The sequence below is a fragment of the Trachemys scripta genome, chromosome 1 (genome assembly GCF_013100865.1).
Source record: "Trachemys scripta elegans isolate TJP31775 chromosome 1, CAS_Tse_1.0, whole genome shotgun sequence".
In the NCBI taxonomy this organism is placed as follows: domain Eukaryota; kingdom Metazoa; phylum Chordata; order Testudines; family Emydidae; genus Trachemys; species Trachemys scripta.
This window is the reverse complement of record NC_048298.1, coordinates 180,940,392-180,958,808: the sequence shown is the minus strand read 5'-3', so window position 1 is coordinate 180,958,808 and position 18,417 is coordinate 180,940,392. Positions and strand designations below refer to the sequence as shown.

The 18,417-nt window shown below is 40.2% G+C and overlaps 1 protein-coding gene across 4 annotated transcripts in view; it reads left to right on the top strand.

Annotated features, from left to right (window-relative positions):
- The window catches only part of APP (amyloid beta precursor protein), a 325,530-nt gene that overhangs the window by 291,048 nt on the left and 16,065 nt on the right, over nucleotides 1-18,417 (top strand). For 2 of the 4 annotated variants that reach the window (XM_034793084.1, XM_034793098.1), the window contains one exon: nucleotides 6,842-6,895. The exons of the other annotated variants lie outside the window; for them this stretch is intronic. In XM_034793084.1, coding sequence (XP_034648975.1) covers nucleotides 6,842-6,895 — 54 coding nt within the window. The remainder of the gene's footprint in view (nucleotides 1-6,841; nucleotides 6,896-18,417) is intronic. 4 annotated transcript variants of the gene reach the window in all.

Genomic DNA, 18,417 nt, shown 5'->3' with positions numbered 1-18,417 from the left:
TAATACTGCTTTCTTTAGCAAAATAAATAAGTAAATTTAATTTTTGAAATATTGGTGATCAGAAATTCTGAGTGTTAGTCATTTGGCCTGGGAGTCTTAACTCCCTTAATGCAAACACTAACACAAACGCAATGCTATTCCTGTGTGGCATTGGAAGACGACGTACTTCACTATTATCCAAAGCAGCCCTTACAATGTGTTGGGTAAACCAGTTGCCTTTTTAGATTTAACGTGCACATCAGAATACAAATTTTTTGAACAGACGCTGATATCTGTCAAGTAAATCAAATATGTATTTATATGACAGACTGATTCTAAATGAACTGTTACGTTGTGTTTTTCTCAACATTGTCACAGCTGCATGAGATGTTTTTAATTAACCATTGAAAAAGGAATTCATGAAGTTGAGTGATGGTAAGAAAGAACAAGTGCAAGCAAATCCAGCATTAAAGTCATGATTTGGTATTTCAGTCTAGCACCTCCCTCTTCTGGAGGTGTGTTTAAGTGATCATCAAGATATAGTATATGCAAAACTGCTGTCTGTCCAGACATCCTTTTTTCCTGCTGGTGTGATGGGGGATGATTTAAGTGTGAGACTTCTTACTTTCATTCTGAATTTCCCTGTGGGTTGCATATTTGTGTAAAAGAATAAGTGTAATTTTAGCAGTTTCCCTCTAATTAGAATTGCTTTCCATCTGCAATTGTTTGCATACCTTGCTTAGAAGTTAAGGAGCAAGTGAAAAACTGATTTCTCTGCAGTCTAAATTTAAGCCTGCTAAGATCCAACAAATCCCCTCAGACTTCTGAAAGTCCCACGCTCCTCCCGCGTATACACTAAGTTGATTTCCCAATAAATATCCAATGTAAACTATATTCAAGGAAGAATATAAACCTACATGCACTCTTAGATCTTTGGTCATGTGAGTTATCTTCCTGTTACTGTGAAATATTGACAGGTTTACAAAATCTGTTCCTTTCTAGTTTTAAAAAAGGTAATTTAAGTCCACGTGATAAGACTAGGAAATGAGGCATATTGTATTTAAAAAACTTGGAAAAGAGAATTTCACAGGTACTCTTATTTTAGCAATGAATTATAATACAAATTAACATATTTCTAGCTTAGTAACAGCCTAGGGTTACCATTTGTCCGTATTCCTCTGGACATGTCTGGCTTTTCTCAGTTTAAAATAGCGTCCTGGGGGGAATTTGTAAATGTCCGGACTTCCCCCCATGCAGAGCGCGCGCGGCTGACAGGGCAGCCAGCCGGATGGTGCCACTTGCATGGGGCTCCGGCAGCCAGAGAGAGCCCCTCCTCCGCTTCCCCCTTCTCTCCCCTGCAGCTGAGATCACTCCCCTCCTCTTTCTTCCTCCCTCCCCCTCCCTGCATTCGCAACGGGCCTCCGGCAGTCTGGAGCTCTTCCCCCTGCCCAGCAGCACTCTGCGAGGGCGGGAACCGGGCTATGCGCTCCATGGGGAAGCGCGGCAGCGTGTCGGGCTGCGCGTGGAGCCCGACACGCTGTTCTGAGCGGCACGGTAAGGGGGCCAGGGGGTCGGAGAAAGGGCAGGGAGGTTCTGAAGGGGGCAGTCAAGAGACAGGGAGCAGGGGGAGGGTTGGATGGGTCGGGTGTTGGGGGGGCTGTCTGGGGGTCGGGGATGTAAGGTTTTGGGCAGTCAGGGTACAGGTAGGGGGTAGGGTCCTAGGGGGGGAGTTGGGGGGGGGTCTCAGGAGGGGGCGTTTAGGGGACAAGGAACAGGGAGGCTGTCAAGGCTGTATCCCCACTTTGAACTTTAGGGTACAAATGTAGGGGCCTGCATGAAAACTTCTAAGCTTAACTACCAGCTTAGCTCTGGTCCGCTGCCACCATTTCCCAATCATTCCCTCCCTGGGAAGCCTTGAGAAACCTTCACCAATTCCCTGGTGAATACAGATCCAATCCCCCTTGGATCTAAAACAAGGAGAAATTAACCATTCCCCTCCTTCCTCCCACCAACTCCTGGTGAATACAGTTCCAATCCCCCTTGGATCTAAAACAAGGAGAAATTAACCATTCCCCTCCTTCCTCCCACCAACTCCCGGTGAATACAGTTCCAACCCCCCTGGGATCTAAAAACAAGGAGAAATTAACCATTCCCCTCCTTCCTCCCACCAACTCCTGGTGAATACAGTTCCAACCCCCCTGGGATCTAAAAACAAGGAAAAATCAATCAGGTTCTTAAAAAGAAGGCTTTTAATTAAAGAAAAAGGTAAAAATCATCTCTGTAAAATCAGTATGGAAATTAACCTTACAGGGTAATTAAACTTAAAGAACTCAGAGGACTCCCCTCTAGTCTTAGGTTCAAAGTACAGCAAACAAAGATAAACACTCTAGTAAAAGGTACATTTACAAGTTGAGAAAACAAAGCAAAACTAACACGCCTTGCCTGGCTATTTACTTACAAGTTTGAAATAGGAGAGACTTGTTTAGAAAGATGTGGAGAACCTGGATTGATGTCTGGTCCCTCTCAGTCCCAAGAGTGAACACACAACCCAAAACAAAGAACACAAACAAAAGCCTTCCCCCCCCCCCCCAGATTTAAAAGTATCTTGTCCCCTTATTGGTCCTTTAGGTCAGATGCCAGCCAGGTTACCTAATCTTCTTAACCCTTTACAGGGAAAAGGATTTTGGAGTCTCTGGCCAGGAGGGATTTTATAGTACTGTACACAGGACAGCTGTTACCCTTCCCTTTATAGTTATGACAGAGGCTTAGGTAGGGGGTGGGGTTCTGGAGGTCTGGGGGCTGCCCGGCAAACCGTGAAACCAGTAGCGCTAGGGTAGCTGTTTTGCAGCTGGGAGGGAGGAGGGGGAATGCAGGGCACTCAGGGGAGGGGGCGGAGTTGGGGCGGGGCCAGGGCCCCATGGAGTGTCCTCTTTTTTTAATGAGGAAATATGATAACCCTAAGTAACACATGGCCATCACATTTGCCTTTGTCTAGCTCAGCTTTGCTAGATATACTTCCCCTAATGCTTCTGAGGAAACTAAGGGTGAAATCCTGGCCCTGTCGAAGACAAATGGGAATTTTTGCTAATGTTTTCACCCTATGGGTTTTTCCCCCACAGACACAGTTGTCCTCAGTGAGGAATAGACTATTTATCTTTTTCTAAAATTAAATTTTTGTTAACATAACCTTATGCTATCGTGATGTGGCCAATCACCACTTTCCCCTCTCTTGAGTCCATGGAAAATTGTACCACTACCCCTGCCAGTTGGTCTGTCTTGGATTTTGAGTTCTTTGGGGAAGGACTGCCCCTTCTTTTTCTTTTGGAGAGAAAAGCACATTGTGGGTGCTTCCATATTAAATAATAGTTACATATAAAGTGCTAGAAATGCTCCTAATCCCCTCAGGTATCTTAATATTAGATGTAAAGTGAAGCAAGAGCACACTGAACGAAGCCTGCATAGTCATCCCATCATGGTACAATAATGAACTTCCTGGAGCCAAACTTGTATGGAAAATAGCATTGGGCTCCAATTTTGTGCACTTGCTGATTTGTGCCTAAAATTATCATATATGCATGTGAAAATGAGGTCAGTGTATAGACAAACAGTTTTGGAGCATGCAGAATTAGTGTACTACTTTAAAACTTGGACTGCAGCGTACCATGTGTCTTATTAGTACTGTGGTTATCATATCTTTGCACATAGTCATCCTGTACATTACAGACTTACACCACTTCACATCTTCCTCCAGCACCCACCCTTTCTTCAAAGAACATAGCTATAAGTCAGCGCTCTCCCTTATGCACACCTCATGGCCTGATGTATGCCCACCTGCTGTTCCCTACGTGAGGAGACCCTACCTGGGGATTGTTTTGCAGACATGTGCACTGTTGTTGTTCTACTCTGTTTCCAGCTGCTTTGGCTCTTCTTCCCTAAGCATACAAACATTTATCATTGCAGACAATCCCCTTGTGTTGTCGAGTAACTGACAGCACTAAAGCAGCTAGCACAGAATTGCAAAGCCTACTTTGCACAAGAAGGATGTCAACATGCTGTATTGGGAAGGCAACATAGTACAGCAAGGGCAGTGGATTAGGAGTCAGGAGCGCCAGGCCAAAAATTTCAAAAGTGACTAATGATTTTTTGAGTGGCTCAATATTGGATGTCCGATTAGAAAAACCTTAAAAAGGGCCTGATTTTCAGAAGGCAGCTGCTCAGCACTTTCTGAAAATCAGGCCCCATTAAGGTGTCTCGTATCTGGGCACTTAGAAATGGAAGATTCCAAAATCACTAGTTACTTTTGCAGATCTTGAGGTTCTGTTTCCAGCTTTAGCCTTCCTATGTGACCTTGGGCAAGTCACTTCCCTCTGTGTGTCAATTTCAACATCTGTAAAATGGGGGGTAATGTTACTTGCCTTCCTTTCATAAAGCACTTTGAGAACTATGGATGATAAGAGCTGTATAAGAGCTAAGTATTATTATTTCCCCCATCCGCAGAAATATTGGGCCAGCTACATGTAGCCACGTCAATTTACAGCAAACAGTTCCCTTCTCCTCTTCCCCATTCAGCTGCCACCATTTTTCCTGCCACAACCTGTTCTTCTAATTTTTCAGGGAGTGACATAATTTTACTCTTCCATTCAGCTATCACTTCTGCAGTGTCTATATATCCTTTGCAACAACATATTCAGTCCCTGCTTTGAAGTACCAACTGTAACAGCATACAGGTCCCAGATGAGCAGCGGGGGGAAATGTTCAGAGAATACAGGGTCTGGGCGAGGGCAAGAAGCATGGGAACACCAGAGGAGGGAATAAGGGTAATGTTTCTGCAGTAGCAGGATATTTCAGTCCTTCAGCACCAATCCTTTTCACTGGAAAAATGCTGCTGCACTGGAGGGCTGTAGCCCACAATTGAAGAAACCTAGCAAAAGGCTTAAATGAGAAAACATTTAGTGGTTGTACTTTTATTTAGCATTATACAAAAAACAGTTTCTAGTGAAGGCAATCTGGGCTACTGATGGTGCTCTGAATTGCCAGGAAGATGGTTTGATAACTGATCCATCTTTACTTCCCCATATAGGGAGCATGGCGTGTGCTAAGAAAGCAGTGCAATCCCCCTGAAAAAAAGCCCCTTTCAACACTCAGTAGCAGAGCTGGTTGGGAATATTCCATCTGACTGATTTCCTGACAGAAAATGCAGTTTCCACAAAAACTGATTTTGTCTCAGTTCAACTCAAACCAGCATATTTTGTTTTTAATTGATCCAGTCTGTTTTGTTTCTAATCAGTTCAACAAGACATTAAACTACATTTCCCTATCGGCACATTGCCTTTTGGGAGTTGTAATTTGGGACCCTCCTTTTTTTCCTGTGAGTAAGGTTCCCTCGAGGACATCTTTTATAATGCAATGTGGATTTCCGTCTCATTGAGCATCATGGCACTTCATGACTTGGAATAAATTATGGGAAATGTCCAGTCAGGGAGGCTGGCCCATGGAAGAGAATGGGGCCATCTGGCCTCTGAACTACAACGCTGATGAGGCAATTCCCCACTTTGGGAAAATGCATTTTAATATTGAACTGACTCAAAACTAAGCAGCTCAGGTCAGTAAACTGAAACAAAACATTTCAATTTTGGGAATGTCACTGTGGTTTATATTCAGAAATTCCATTCCACACAAAAAATTGAAATTTCAACTTTTTGTCCCAATTCAGGATAAAAGCAAATGTTGAAATGTCAGAATTTCCTATAAGACAGAAATTCCCATTTGCACTCTACTGTTCAGTAGCAACTCCTTTATCTTATTTCTGCTTCACCATCACTAATCAGAGAGTTCAGATAACCATCCCAAAATTCAAATGCATAACAGAACTGTGTCTAAATACCGTGGTTCTGGAAGACGAGGCTGTGACTTTCACAAGACATCTGGTACTTTGCACCCTATTTCCAGAGCAACCAAAATCAGAAGCCAAGATCTTTGTGCCTTTTTGGCACTTCCAATGCCAACTGGAACAAAGAAGCACAAAGTAGCATAAAAGAAGAAAAATAAAGAAGGTGGAGGGGAGGAATAACACCATTTTTTTTTTTATACTTCCCCCAACAGGTTCAAGTTTGGGTTTAGCTAAGGTTATGGGTGAAAGGTCAGGATATTCACTTTCCTATTACTATTAGTGCCGATTGGCGTGATGCTTTTTGGAGCCCGTCTTCAGACAGGTATGGCCTCTGTGTGGGAATATAAAGTATTTAAAGATGTGAATGTGGGGCACAGAAATATGGTTGTTTTTCAAGTCCCCTTCCACTTTTAAAATGGAAGATAATCTAATTAGATGGACAATTTTACTGCATACAAACTAAAATATATTAGGAACTACATTTTTATATATATATTTATTTATATTTCTCTAATGCCTGTAATTGTTGCCTTCAAAAGTTAATAATCTGGAAGAACAAACTAAGATTTAGTGGACATGTAGAAATTAGCAATAATTAAAGTTTGCTGCAAGGACTCATGCCAGTTCCGGTTCCCAATTCTAATCAAAAGTCAGGAAGATGTTTCTAAGCATACAATGTATAAAGCCTTACCCTACTGACTGTAAAATTCTTTGATCTTGATAGTTTCTAATTTGAGCAGTATCCAGAATATAAAGCGCTGGATGGACATGTCAGTGACAAAAGACACTATTGAAGTTGTTCCCATCTCCTTCCTTTTATTTCCAGGATTAACTTAAGGCAAATCTTTTCCAGCTGCTGCTATTATAACTTTGTTTATGGCATATGTCTCTCCTGCACTATCCCAACAAAAGAGCAGTTGACTTATCATTTTGGGTTTTTTGTTTGCTTTTATTTTTTTTGCACATGCCCAGTTGAGCCAGTTGATGCCCGCCCAGCTGCAGACAGAGGACTGACCACAAGACCAGGTATATAACTTGCATGGCTTTTACCTAACCTATGTTTTTCCCAGCATGTCTGTGACCTGCTTGAGCTGAAATGATCCTTTTCTTTGTTATTACCCCCCTGTTAAACTGTAGTGTCATGTCATGAACCAGTATAGATGGGGAGTTGCAGCCAGAATTTTAAAAGGGGCTCTCACAAATCTTCCCCCGAAGCCTCTCAGTACTCTCTCTCTATCAGTATGTGCTTGCAAAAAGGACAGGGGAGAAGACTGGAGGAAATGTCCATTTTTTCTTCCCATGTAGCAAAAGTAGTTTTTGTTTTTTATAAACAAGAGGGAAGCAGTACCGCTGCACATATAGAGAACCCTTACTTTGGAAGTGTGTGTATACTTTGTTCCTGAAAAATAGATGGTGTTTTGTAAATTGAAAATAATAGTGCAGAGTTCAGCTTCCACAGTTTGGAAATTGATGGGGCCATTAAAACTTTTTAGGCGGTTCAGGGACAGGACTTATTTTTTTAAATACCAGCCCCTTGATGCAATTTCCAAAGGCAAAGTTGCTCTTCAGAAGTATTTTTACAAGCTCAGGAAGAAGTCCCTTTCTAGTAGTAGTCTCTCTCCAGGTCTGACTCCATTGAAGGCAGAGCAATCGCTCCAACCTTCCCTTCATGGCGGAATTTAGATTTCCCTCCAGCACATCAGTGATATTAGATCAGTCAGTTCTTGGATCAGAATTTCAGCACTGCAACATCACATATTTTTAAAAACAAGTTGTAACATCCTCATAGCACCTAAGTGTTTTTGTCTTCTGGGATATAGATCTTCCTAAAGAGGGGTAGAAATATCATACTGTATGCATCGTTTTGCATATGAATGTTTTATTTCCATTCTCCCTCACCCACAAAATATACTCATACTTTAATCCTAACCTTGTAACCTGTCTGCTTTACAAGGATTTTTCTTCTCATAGTTTTCTTCCTGCATAATGTCCTATTCACTCATTTATGCTTGTTATCTTGTTGATTGGCATTTTCATATGCATAACCAAAAGCCTGCTGCTAAGAGACCCATGTTCGTTGTTAAATATTTTTCATAAATGAGGGGCAGAAAGCGTGGTGGGTACTGATATGAGAAGATATACTCTTGCTCCTCTTTGCCACATTCAGGCTTCATCTCATTAAGTGGTAGCTATCATTAAACCCTTGATAATGGGGTTCTTATTTTCTTTTTCTACATTCCTTTGGCTGGCAGTGGTATTGTACCAAGAGTACTGGTGCCAGTGTAGTTAATGATCTATCCAAGGTTGTATGTTAGATTTCTGAGAGGGGCTGTGATACTTTGAAAGGTGATTTTTTTTTTTTTTAATAGCTTCAAATTTCCAAAAGTGAGAGAGGGCAGTTTTACTGCTCATAAGTTACACTGAGTATTTCTTTAACTCTTCGCTGCTTGAGTTTTAGGTGATGTTCACTTAAGTGCAAATGGGGCATTCTGCAACAGCCTCTTCAACACTTACGCCTTTAACATTTGAGTGCTGGGGAGGTCCTATTGTAGTCACTTACCCTTTGCCTCAGTTCCCTGCTCTCTTACAGTCCCCTAGAGTGAATGTTACCCTTATGAATATCCCCATCCCATGTAAGTGCAAACTGGCAATCTAATCAATAAATAAGCACAATTACTCTAAATCTAATGCTGGAACTAATGTTTGTGCCTGCACCCCGAGTTTGTAGGAATAAACCAACTTCTTTGGTTCAGATAGAAGAAGATGGGGAAAGTGACTACCTTGTATTAATTTTTGCACTGATTGAAAATAGCATATCCCTGGAAAAGCTTCTTAAACATCTACGCTTCCAGATATTTTTTGTCTTCAGAAAAACCTAATGGATTTTTAGCCTATTAACTTTTTTAAAACATTAGCAGATTCCATTAAATAAAACTGTCAAGTTCCATTTGCGTTTCTGTGGGTAAGTGTTCAAGTCAGGAAATGACCAAGTTAATAGGGTGGTCTAGTAAGCAGAGTATTGACTTGGACTCAGGAGACCTGACATCACTTCACAGTTCATCAACAAGTTTCCTGTATGATCTTGGGTGAGTCACTTAATTTACCCTTTGCCTCACTTCCCTGTCTGTAAAACAGCAGTAATGCTTTCCTACCTCATATGGGTGCTGTAATAAAAATAAAAAACATTTTAGGCTACAAGGAAAAGCTTTCTACAAGTAATTACTGAAAATGGAGGATTATGATGGAAACGTTTATGCATCCTTAGCTAGATAGGACTTACTCTCTGCTTCTAGTACAGTATATGACTTCACAGCATTCCAAGATGCCTTGTACAACATATCTTAATATACTATATACGTAAGAGACAAATAGTATCCTTCACCATCCTGTCTCTGCACAACAAGTAAGAGAGAACGCTTTCACAGAACTCAGAGGTCTCTGTGCTGACTTACATAGGAAGTCTTGAGGGCCTTGCTAATGCCCATCTTATGTTAGGATGAACCAAACAATTATTCATTAGGCTCCAACAACCTTATTTGCCAGGTTTTTAACTAAATAACATTCACTTAGGCTCTGATCTCAGCAACAAAAGGAGTCGTCGTAAATGGAGCCACTGCATATTATCAGTAGAGACAATGAATTCTTAAAAACCTGATCAAGATAGGTCAAATAATGTGTAAACACCATAGTGAGACTTTCTGCCACTCTGCCCGAAGTGTGAATGTCTAGCAATAAATACCCACCTGATTTTCCATCACACATTAAAGTTATAATTTAGGTAATTTTAAAATGCTTCTGAAGCATTCAGAGCTATTTACGGGGCATGTACACTAGTCCAAGCAGTGGTAATAGAGTATAGGATAATATCTTTCTAGAATTCCAACTAAAGTAGATAATTAATCAAACTCAAAGTATTAAATGCAAAAGGAAAGCTGTAAACTTAAAAATTATCCTTCTCTCTGAATTTTTAACCACTTATTACAAGTAAAACCTCAATTTATTATAACTGAAAGAAGGAAACAATATTTTACTTTGTATATAGTTGGTTTCACTGAATTTTTTGTATAGAAGGTCAGTTTTCAAGTGTTCTTTTGGCTGTTCTTTCGTACATCAGTAGAGGAGAGAAAAACATTGTGAAATAGGAGGGTGTGTTTTGTAGAACCAGAAATATTAGCAGAGGGACTCAAAGGCAGGTGAAATACCGGACACTACTTTAAACAATTTTTTTTAAATTGTAGCGATTCCAAACTGGTTTCCTTTTAAAGGTCCTCATGTCACCATCTTGACTCTTCAGTTTCTGCTTCCGCAGGGTGAAAATATTAATGTCTGTCATCCATAATCAGGCTTTCCTTGTGGTCTTGGAAACAAATGAACATCTTGACTCGAATATATTGCCATGAGCTAATATGTCGGACTTGCCCATGGGTCCTCAGAACCTTTTAAAAAAAACAAACAGATGTTTAATGCCTCCACGTGTACATTTAAAAAAAAATGGCTGATGTATTGCCAAGTAGGAAGTTCTCACAACCACCACCTTTCATCTGTGCAAACAATAGGATCTTCTTGAGATCACACCTAGATCAGGACCCACCATGAGAAATAATGCAGCCTAGGTACATCAGAGAGATTCTTAGCTCGGCTGCTCACAGTCTTATCAGCTGTAGCAACAATTTCATAGGAGTCTAGTCGCCTAGTAATTATCATTCCCTGAGCAGTCATGTCAGAAAATGTTAGAGAATGTGAAGCCGTGTCCAGTCCATAGACCGGTGAGGCTTCTGAGGAAAATGACACCAAGTCTCCAGAGCCTTCACTCAGAAAAATCTATTGCATCATTCACCTTTGCAGCTTCACTATTGCTAGCAAGAGCAGAACAGTCATGTAAAGAGGGCTTGCTCTTGAACCTAGAGTATAACAGTCTCTGTAAACCCCCAACATAGTTTACATTTTTAAAAAAGTGTGGGGGGCGGGTTTTCTCTGAGCGATTGCCTATAGCCAGTGGTGTTGCATGAGACCAACTTTTCCTAATGTAGATGCAGCATCTGCATGACAGACTTTTGAAATGAAGCCTAATGCTTCAGCACACTCTGCTTCCTATGTGTCATTCACAAAAGATGGAACAGAGGTAGAATTGTGCCTAAATACGTTCACTCTTCTCTCTCCCCTCCCCCCAGTTCCACAAAAGGAAATAAGCTAAAAGAATAAAGAGGTTAGTGGGAAGGTAAAAAAAAGATAGGGAGGTATCTAAAACCTCATATGCTGAGCAGTCAGCCTTGAGCTGTATTTTCTTTTCAATTCTAATTTTATAAATAAGTATTCATTGCCTTACAAAAAATTGTTCCATACAATGAGAACTTTATAGAGTATAGAAGGGGTAGGCAACCTATGGCACGCGTGCCAAAGGCAGCACGTGAGCTGATTTTCAGTGGCACTCACACTGCCTGGGTCCTGGCCACCGGTCCAGAGGGCTCTGCATTTTAATTTAATTTTAAATGAAGCTTCTTAAACAATTTAAAAACCTTATTTACTTTACATACAACAATAGTGTAGTTATATATTATAGACTTATAGAAAGAGACCTTCTAGAAATGTTAAAATGTATGACTGGCACGCGAAACCTTAAATCAGAGTGAATAAATGAAGACTCGGCACACCACCTCTGAAAGGTTGCTGACCCCTGGTGTATAGTATAGCCCAGAACAAAATGTATTGCCAAGGTTTGAAAACCCCTCTTATAGAAAGGATTTATAATGAAAAGAGTAACACCTCTTAGCTGATAGCTGCACTGTAAGTGCTGCTTTAACAATATGTTTTCTTTCCAGAGGTCACTTGTGCATTGTTTAATTTCTTACAGCTGAATTCTTAGTGCCTGTGCCCCAGTAAATTTTTATTGATAATAGCACCATGAAAATACACAAATGAGTCCATTACATCTCAGTAACTCCATATTAACTTGGCATCCCTGGTCTTGGAAAGAGAAGGCAAAATTAGAAAACTAGCCTATTGTTCAATACTGACAGAATTTCCAATGCTCAGTACAAATAAAAATGCTAGTGTTGCCTTCATATTAGGTCAGGTTCTTATTTGTCGGTACCCTTGATAAATCCAGATACCACCATCTGACAATGGGTCTTTATGGGCCATGGTGCACAAATATTATGGCATCACTTCTTCCTACTCTTATTGAAGTAGTAATGAAATTCTTATTGAATGTGAAAACTCTGGTTTTCAAATTACTTGGCCTTTTAGGATTTTCCCAACATAGCTGTCAGCCTGTTGTTTAAATATTTATCTAATCATTTTGTGGGGACTGTGCTCACAAAACCTTTTCTATTTCCTCTTTTCCTCCTGTCCCCCTACTGCTGTAGCAAGTTCAAGTAATTCCTGTCCTCCTTGCTTCTGTTGTGTAGCGGGCTTAGGTAGTACTAGCCAATATATGCAAAGCCTCCCTAAAAGACCATTTATGTTGCAGTAGTATTAAAAGATCTGTGACATTCTGTAGGAGGTGTGGGCAGACAGTACACAAGTGAATTATTGATGATTTTCGTACCATGAATAATCGCTTTTCTCTTTTAGTGAAATTAATTCAGTTTTTTTAACCAAAGTAAAAAGAAAAGGATAGCACAGCAACAACTCACCATGTGGCTCTGTTTTGTATTTTACTATTTCTTCCTTCTTTTAAAGAAAAGAAAGTGAGTTACTTTTACTTGGCCATAAGACTTGTTCTCTGATGAAATCTGGCAAATACATTCTTGGGTTGGGAGCATAGCAAATTTTTTTTTTTTAATTTAGAAATCTAGTTCCTGAAGTTGGCTGAAATTGTGATCTATATATTTTCAGACACTTTTTATACTTCTGAATCCAAATATCATTTGCAGTTTTTTTTTTCCAGATAGGAAATTTTCAAATCATTAGTTTATAAATAGCACACTAGTTATTTCTATGCATGCACATGGGGTATTTTAAAAAATAATTTCCATGAGGATTTACAATGCATTTGCACGACCACTGCATCGACACATGCCAGAGAGAGACCTGCCAAATTTTATGCGTTTGAGGGGTTTGCTTTTTTTTTTTTACATTTAATTTAAAAGCAAGTTTTAAAATGAAGGATTTTATGTTGAGTTTCATGGAGATTTTAAAAATCTTCTTTGAGCTTGCTCACTATGGTTCTCTCACAGAGAGCCCTGCAGTAATGCATGGAGTAAGAAGAGTTAGCAAAACGTAGATCTTAATCAACGCCTAAGGAGTATCTGCAAAATTAATCCCATGCAGTTACACAGCAGTTTTCAGCCAGAGATGTCTCATACATCTTTACAGAGGTACATCACCCTCATGAGGCACAGCCAGCTGAAATCCCTTGCCCAAGATCATGCAGCAAATCAGTTGCAGTGGGGGAGTAAGAGCTACAGGCACCTGCCTCCCAGTCACTTGCTCAGACCACTAGGTCATAGCTCCCTCTCTACGCAGATTTTCCCTTGGAAAAATATATAACACAATCTGTTACAGAGGAGTGTCAGTCAGAGCACACACAAAAAGAAATAGCTATCATTTCCCAAGCGATCACATTTCCCAGAGTACGAAAACAGTAACTGGGGAACGCAGGGTAGGGGACAATGGAAAAAGAGATCAGGATAATAAAAGACAAAAAACAAAAATACATAAACTCTACCAGTCCCAAATATAGAGCCAGTATAGACCGCCCTCTGTTCCCTCCCAGCACCTCCCTAGGCAAATAGTGAGTTTGGATGGTTGAAGTCAGAGGCCAGCGTAAAACAAAACAGCAGAATAAACGAACAGAGGGATTCTTACAACGTATCCACCCCAAGGAGCGGGAACAGCATCCTTGCATTGCTCTGGTCTGGATTTCAATGTGCAGTTAGGCTGGCTCTTGGTGGTAGGGTTGCCAATTTTGGGAGGATGTATTCCTGGAGGTTTCGTCACACAACATAATCTTTAGTTCCAGGAGACTCCAGGACAATCCTGGAGGCTTGGCAACCCTACTTGGTAGCCTGACTGAGACTCTTCAGCCTCCTGGCTTTCTGCTCTCTGCTGAGATATACTGCTCCGTTTCCCAGAAATCCTAACAGGACACTGTCTTCCCTTGAGTAGGAATGTGGAGAGTCAGAAGGGTCCTTCCCGCTACACTCTAACCACAACCAACCAGAGTAAAATCAAAGCCTTTGGGTATGTCTGTATATACAGCTGTGCTGCTGCAGCTCTGTACCATGTCTGGTGAAGAGACACACTCGTCAGCATTTAAAAAATAAAAAAAAAATAAAAAAACACCTCCCTGAACAGCAGAAGCCTCCCGCCAACATAGCGCTATGCGCACAACAGTTTATGCTGGCGTAACTTCAGTCGCTCAGAGGGGTGGTTTATTCACTCCTCTGAGCGATATAATTTATGCCGGCATAAGCTGCAGTGTAGACATAGTCTTTGTCTCTGGTTCTGGTAGTGTTACTAGCCAATTCTATCTCCGCCCTAGACTCTAGACAATCTGGGAAACAGAGTCTTGAACCTCTGTCATCAGACCCCCTCGACGCTCAGTCTGATGTTTCAGGGGCACCCCATCCAATGAGGCACACAGGAATGAAGATTGGTGTGGACCCCTGCAAACCAAAACCACCAAGTCCTGTACAGCTGTTTAACCAGTAGATGAAGCAATTACAAACTATGAAGTAAATGATATACAACTGGGTAGTTACCCAGCGGAATTCAGTCTCTCTCTTTTTAAAGGCCTCACATATTTTCATAAACATATATGCTAATTTTTTTGAGACAGGAACAGTCCCCACAGCAGCTGTTTTACTCTCTTGAGTAATTTAATATGAGATTTTAAAATTTCAATTGTTTTTTTCTTTTAAGATAATAGAGCAAATTATATTTCAAAACACCATAAAAAAATACATTAAAAAAAAATTAAGACCACTAAACAGCAAGGTAGTTACATATCACCTAATTTAATAAATCTAATGTTTTGCCTTGCTTTTAAGTTTCATGTTTTCAGTTGCACATATAATAAGAAAACACGTTATTCTTATCAAGTATCAAGAAAAACATTTAATGAAAACACAATCTAAAATTTCACTCATGGAAGTTTTATTTTTATCTATCCTCTTTCTGGTATCAAAATATTTTCTGTTAACATTTCCCATCTAACATTATCCCTTATCAGTAAGATTTTAAAATCAAAATACATAGAATTGCTGCATAAATAATGTATGTAATTTATAGTAAATAATTTTTCCTTTTAAATTTGTGAACTGGCACTGAAGCTATTTGTCACTAATGTTTTAGTGTATTTCTTTTTGAAACAGGTTTTGTATTGTGTTTTTTAATTTGTACTTGCTGATGAAAGGATGGCATCTATTTTGTATCAGTTACAGTTGTTTTGTAATGTAACCGATATTTCTTTATGCTTGATAAGAATGTGTTTATTATGTGGACGGTGTAAGGGTAACAATGTCCTTAACTATTTCTTTTTATATTACATTTGGCAAGACACTTAAATTCTGTTCCGTGACTGCCTCTGGAAAAGAGACATTCCCTGTGCACATTCCCTCTAAGCCAAGTGTGTATTTTGTGGGGCATGCAGGAGAATGTCACTTAACCAGATCCAGGAGTTTCCTTTCACTTTGGAAAATTAGTATTAGTCTGGTTTGGAGCTAGAAAGAAAATATTCTGTCACCTTTTTATTTATTTATTTAACCTCCCTCAGTTTCCTTGACCAAAGCATGATGTGTAGTTTTCAAATTGCAATTCCCTAAACATTTTACTATTCTTGCCCTTAAAAATTGCCTCTTGCAATGAGAAAATGTCAAAATCCACTCTTTTAAATTTAATGGTGTAATGTGATCTTGTTAAACAGCAGATACCTTTTTAAAAAATGTTAAGCATTTTAACATCAGTAAGTAGTTAATTTAATAATTCAAACATGCCAGAAAACAGTCTAAATGCCTAGAAGAGTGTCCTGAAAGTGAAGATTTTTTTTTAATGTTGTGTTATAAGAGGGATCAAAATTATCACTAAAATGGGATCATTTGTATGGTCTAAAGAAGGTAGTTTTTTTTTTCATAGATTCATAGATTATAGGACTGGAAGGGACCTCGAGAGGTCATCGAGTCCAGTCCCCTGCCCGCATGGCAGGACCAAATACTGTCTAGACCATCCCTGATAGACATTTATCTAACCTACTCTTAAATATCTCCAGAGATGGAGATTCCACAACCTCCCTAGGCAATTTATTCCAGTGTTTAACCACCCTGACAGTTAGGAACTTTTTCCTAATGTCCAACCTAGACCTCCCTTGCTGCAGTTTAAACCCATTGTTTCTGGTTCTATCCTTAGAGGCTAAGGTGAACAAGTTCTCTCCCTCCTCCTTATGACACCCTTTTAGATACCTGAAAACTGCTATCATGTCCCCTCTCAGTCTTCTCTTTTCCAAACTAAACAAACCCAGTTCTTTCAGCCTTCCTTCATAGGTCATGTTCTCAAGACCTTTAATCATTCTTGTTGCTCTTCTTTGGACCCTTTCCAATTTCTCGACATCTTTTTTAAAATGCGGCGCGCAGAACTGGACACAATACTCCAGCTGAGGCCTAACCAGAGCAGAGTAGAGCGGAAGAATGACTTCTCGTGTCTTGCTCACAACACACCTGTTAATGCATCCCAGAATCATGTTTGCTTTTTTTGCAACAGCATCACACTGTTGACTCATATTTAGCTTGTGGTCCACTATAACCCCTAGATCCCTTTCTGCCGTACTCCTTCCTAGACAGTCTTTTCCCATTCTGTATGTGTGAAATTGATTTTTCCTTCCTAAGTGGAGCACTTTGCATTTGTCTTTGTTAAACTTCATCCTGTTTACCTCAGCCCATTTCTCCAATTTGTCCAGATCATTTTGAATTATGACCCTGTCCTCCAAAGTAGTTGCAATCCCTCCCAGTTTGGTATCATCCGCAAACTTAATAAGCGTACTTTCTATGCCAATATCTAAGTCGTTGATGAAGATATTGAACAGAGCCGGTCCCAAAACAGACCCCTGCGGAACCCCACTCGTTACGCCTTTCCAGCAGGATTGGGAACCATTAATAACAACTCTCTGAGTACGGTTATCCAGCCAGTTATGCACCCACCTTATAGTAGCCCCATCTAATTTGTATTTGCCTAGTTTATCGATAAGAATATCATGCGAGACCGTATCAAATGCCTTACTAAAGTCTAGGTATACCACATCCACCGCTTCACCCTTATCCACAAGGCTCGTTATCCTATCAAAGAAAGCTATCAGATTGGTTTGACATGATTTGTTCTTCACAAATCCATGCTGGCTGTTCCCTATCACCTTACCACCTTCCAAGTGTTTGCAGATGATTTCCTTAATTACTTGCTCCATTATCTTCCCTGGCACAGAAGTTAAACTAACTGGTCTGTAGTTACCTGGGTTGTTTTTATTTCCCTTTTTATAGATGGGCACTATATTTGCCCTTTTCCAGTCTTCTGGAATCTCTCCCGTCTCCCATGACTTTCCAAAGATAATAGCTAGAGGCTCAGATACCTCCTCTATTAGCTCCTTGAGTATTCTAGGATGCATTTCATCAGGCCCGGGTGACTTGCAGGCATCTAACTTTTCTAAGTGATTTTTAACTTGTTCTTTTTTTATTTTATCCGCTAAACCTACCCCCTTCCCATTAGCATTCACTATGTTAGGCATTCCTTCAGACTTCTCGGTGAAGACCGAAACAAAGAAGTCATTAAGCATCTCTGCCATTTCCAAGTTTCCTGTTACTGTTTCTCCCTCTTCACTAAGCAGTGGACCTACCCTGTCTTTGGTCTTCCTCTTGCTTCTAATGTATTGATAAAAAGTCTTCTTGTTTCCTTTTATTCCCGTAGCTAGTTTGAGCTCATTTTGTGCCTTTGCCTTTCTAATCTTGCCCCTGCATTCCTGTGTTGTTTGCCTATATTCATCCTTTGTAATCTGTCCTAGTTTCCATTTTTTATACGACTCCTTTTTATTTTTTAGATCGTGCAAGATCTCGTGGTTAAGCCAAGGTGGTCTTTTGCCACATTTTCTATCTTTCCTAACCAGTGGAATAGCTTGCTTTTGGGCCCTTAATAGTGTCCCTTTGAAAAACTGCCAACTCTCCTCAGTTGTTTTTCCCCTCAGTCTTGATTCCCATGGGACTTTACCCATCAGCTCTCTGAGCTTCCCAAAATCTGCCTTCCTGAAATCCATTGTCTCTATTTTGCTGTTCTCCCTTCTACCCTTCTTTAGAATTGCAAACTCTATGATTTCATGATCACTTTCACCCAGGCTGCCTTCTACTTTCACATTCTCAACGAGTTCCTCCCTATTTGTTAAAATCAAGTCTAGAACAGCTTCCCCCCTAGTAGCTTTTTCAACCTTCTGAAATAAAAAGTTGTCCCCAATGCAGTCCAAGAATTTGTTGGATAGTCTGTGCCCCGCTGTGTTATTCTCCCAACATATATCCGGATAGTTGAAGTCCCCCATCACCACCAAATCTTGGGCTTTGGATGATTTTGTTAGT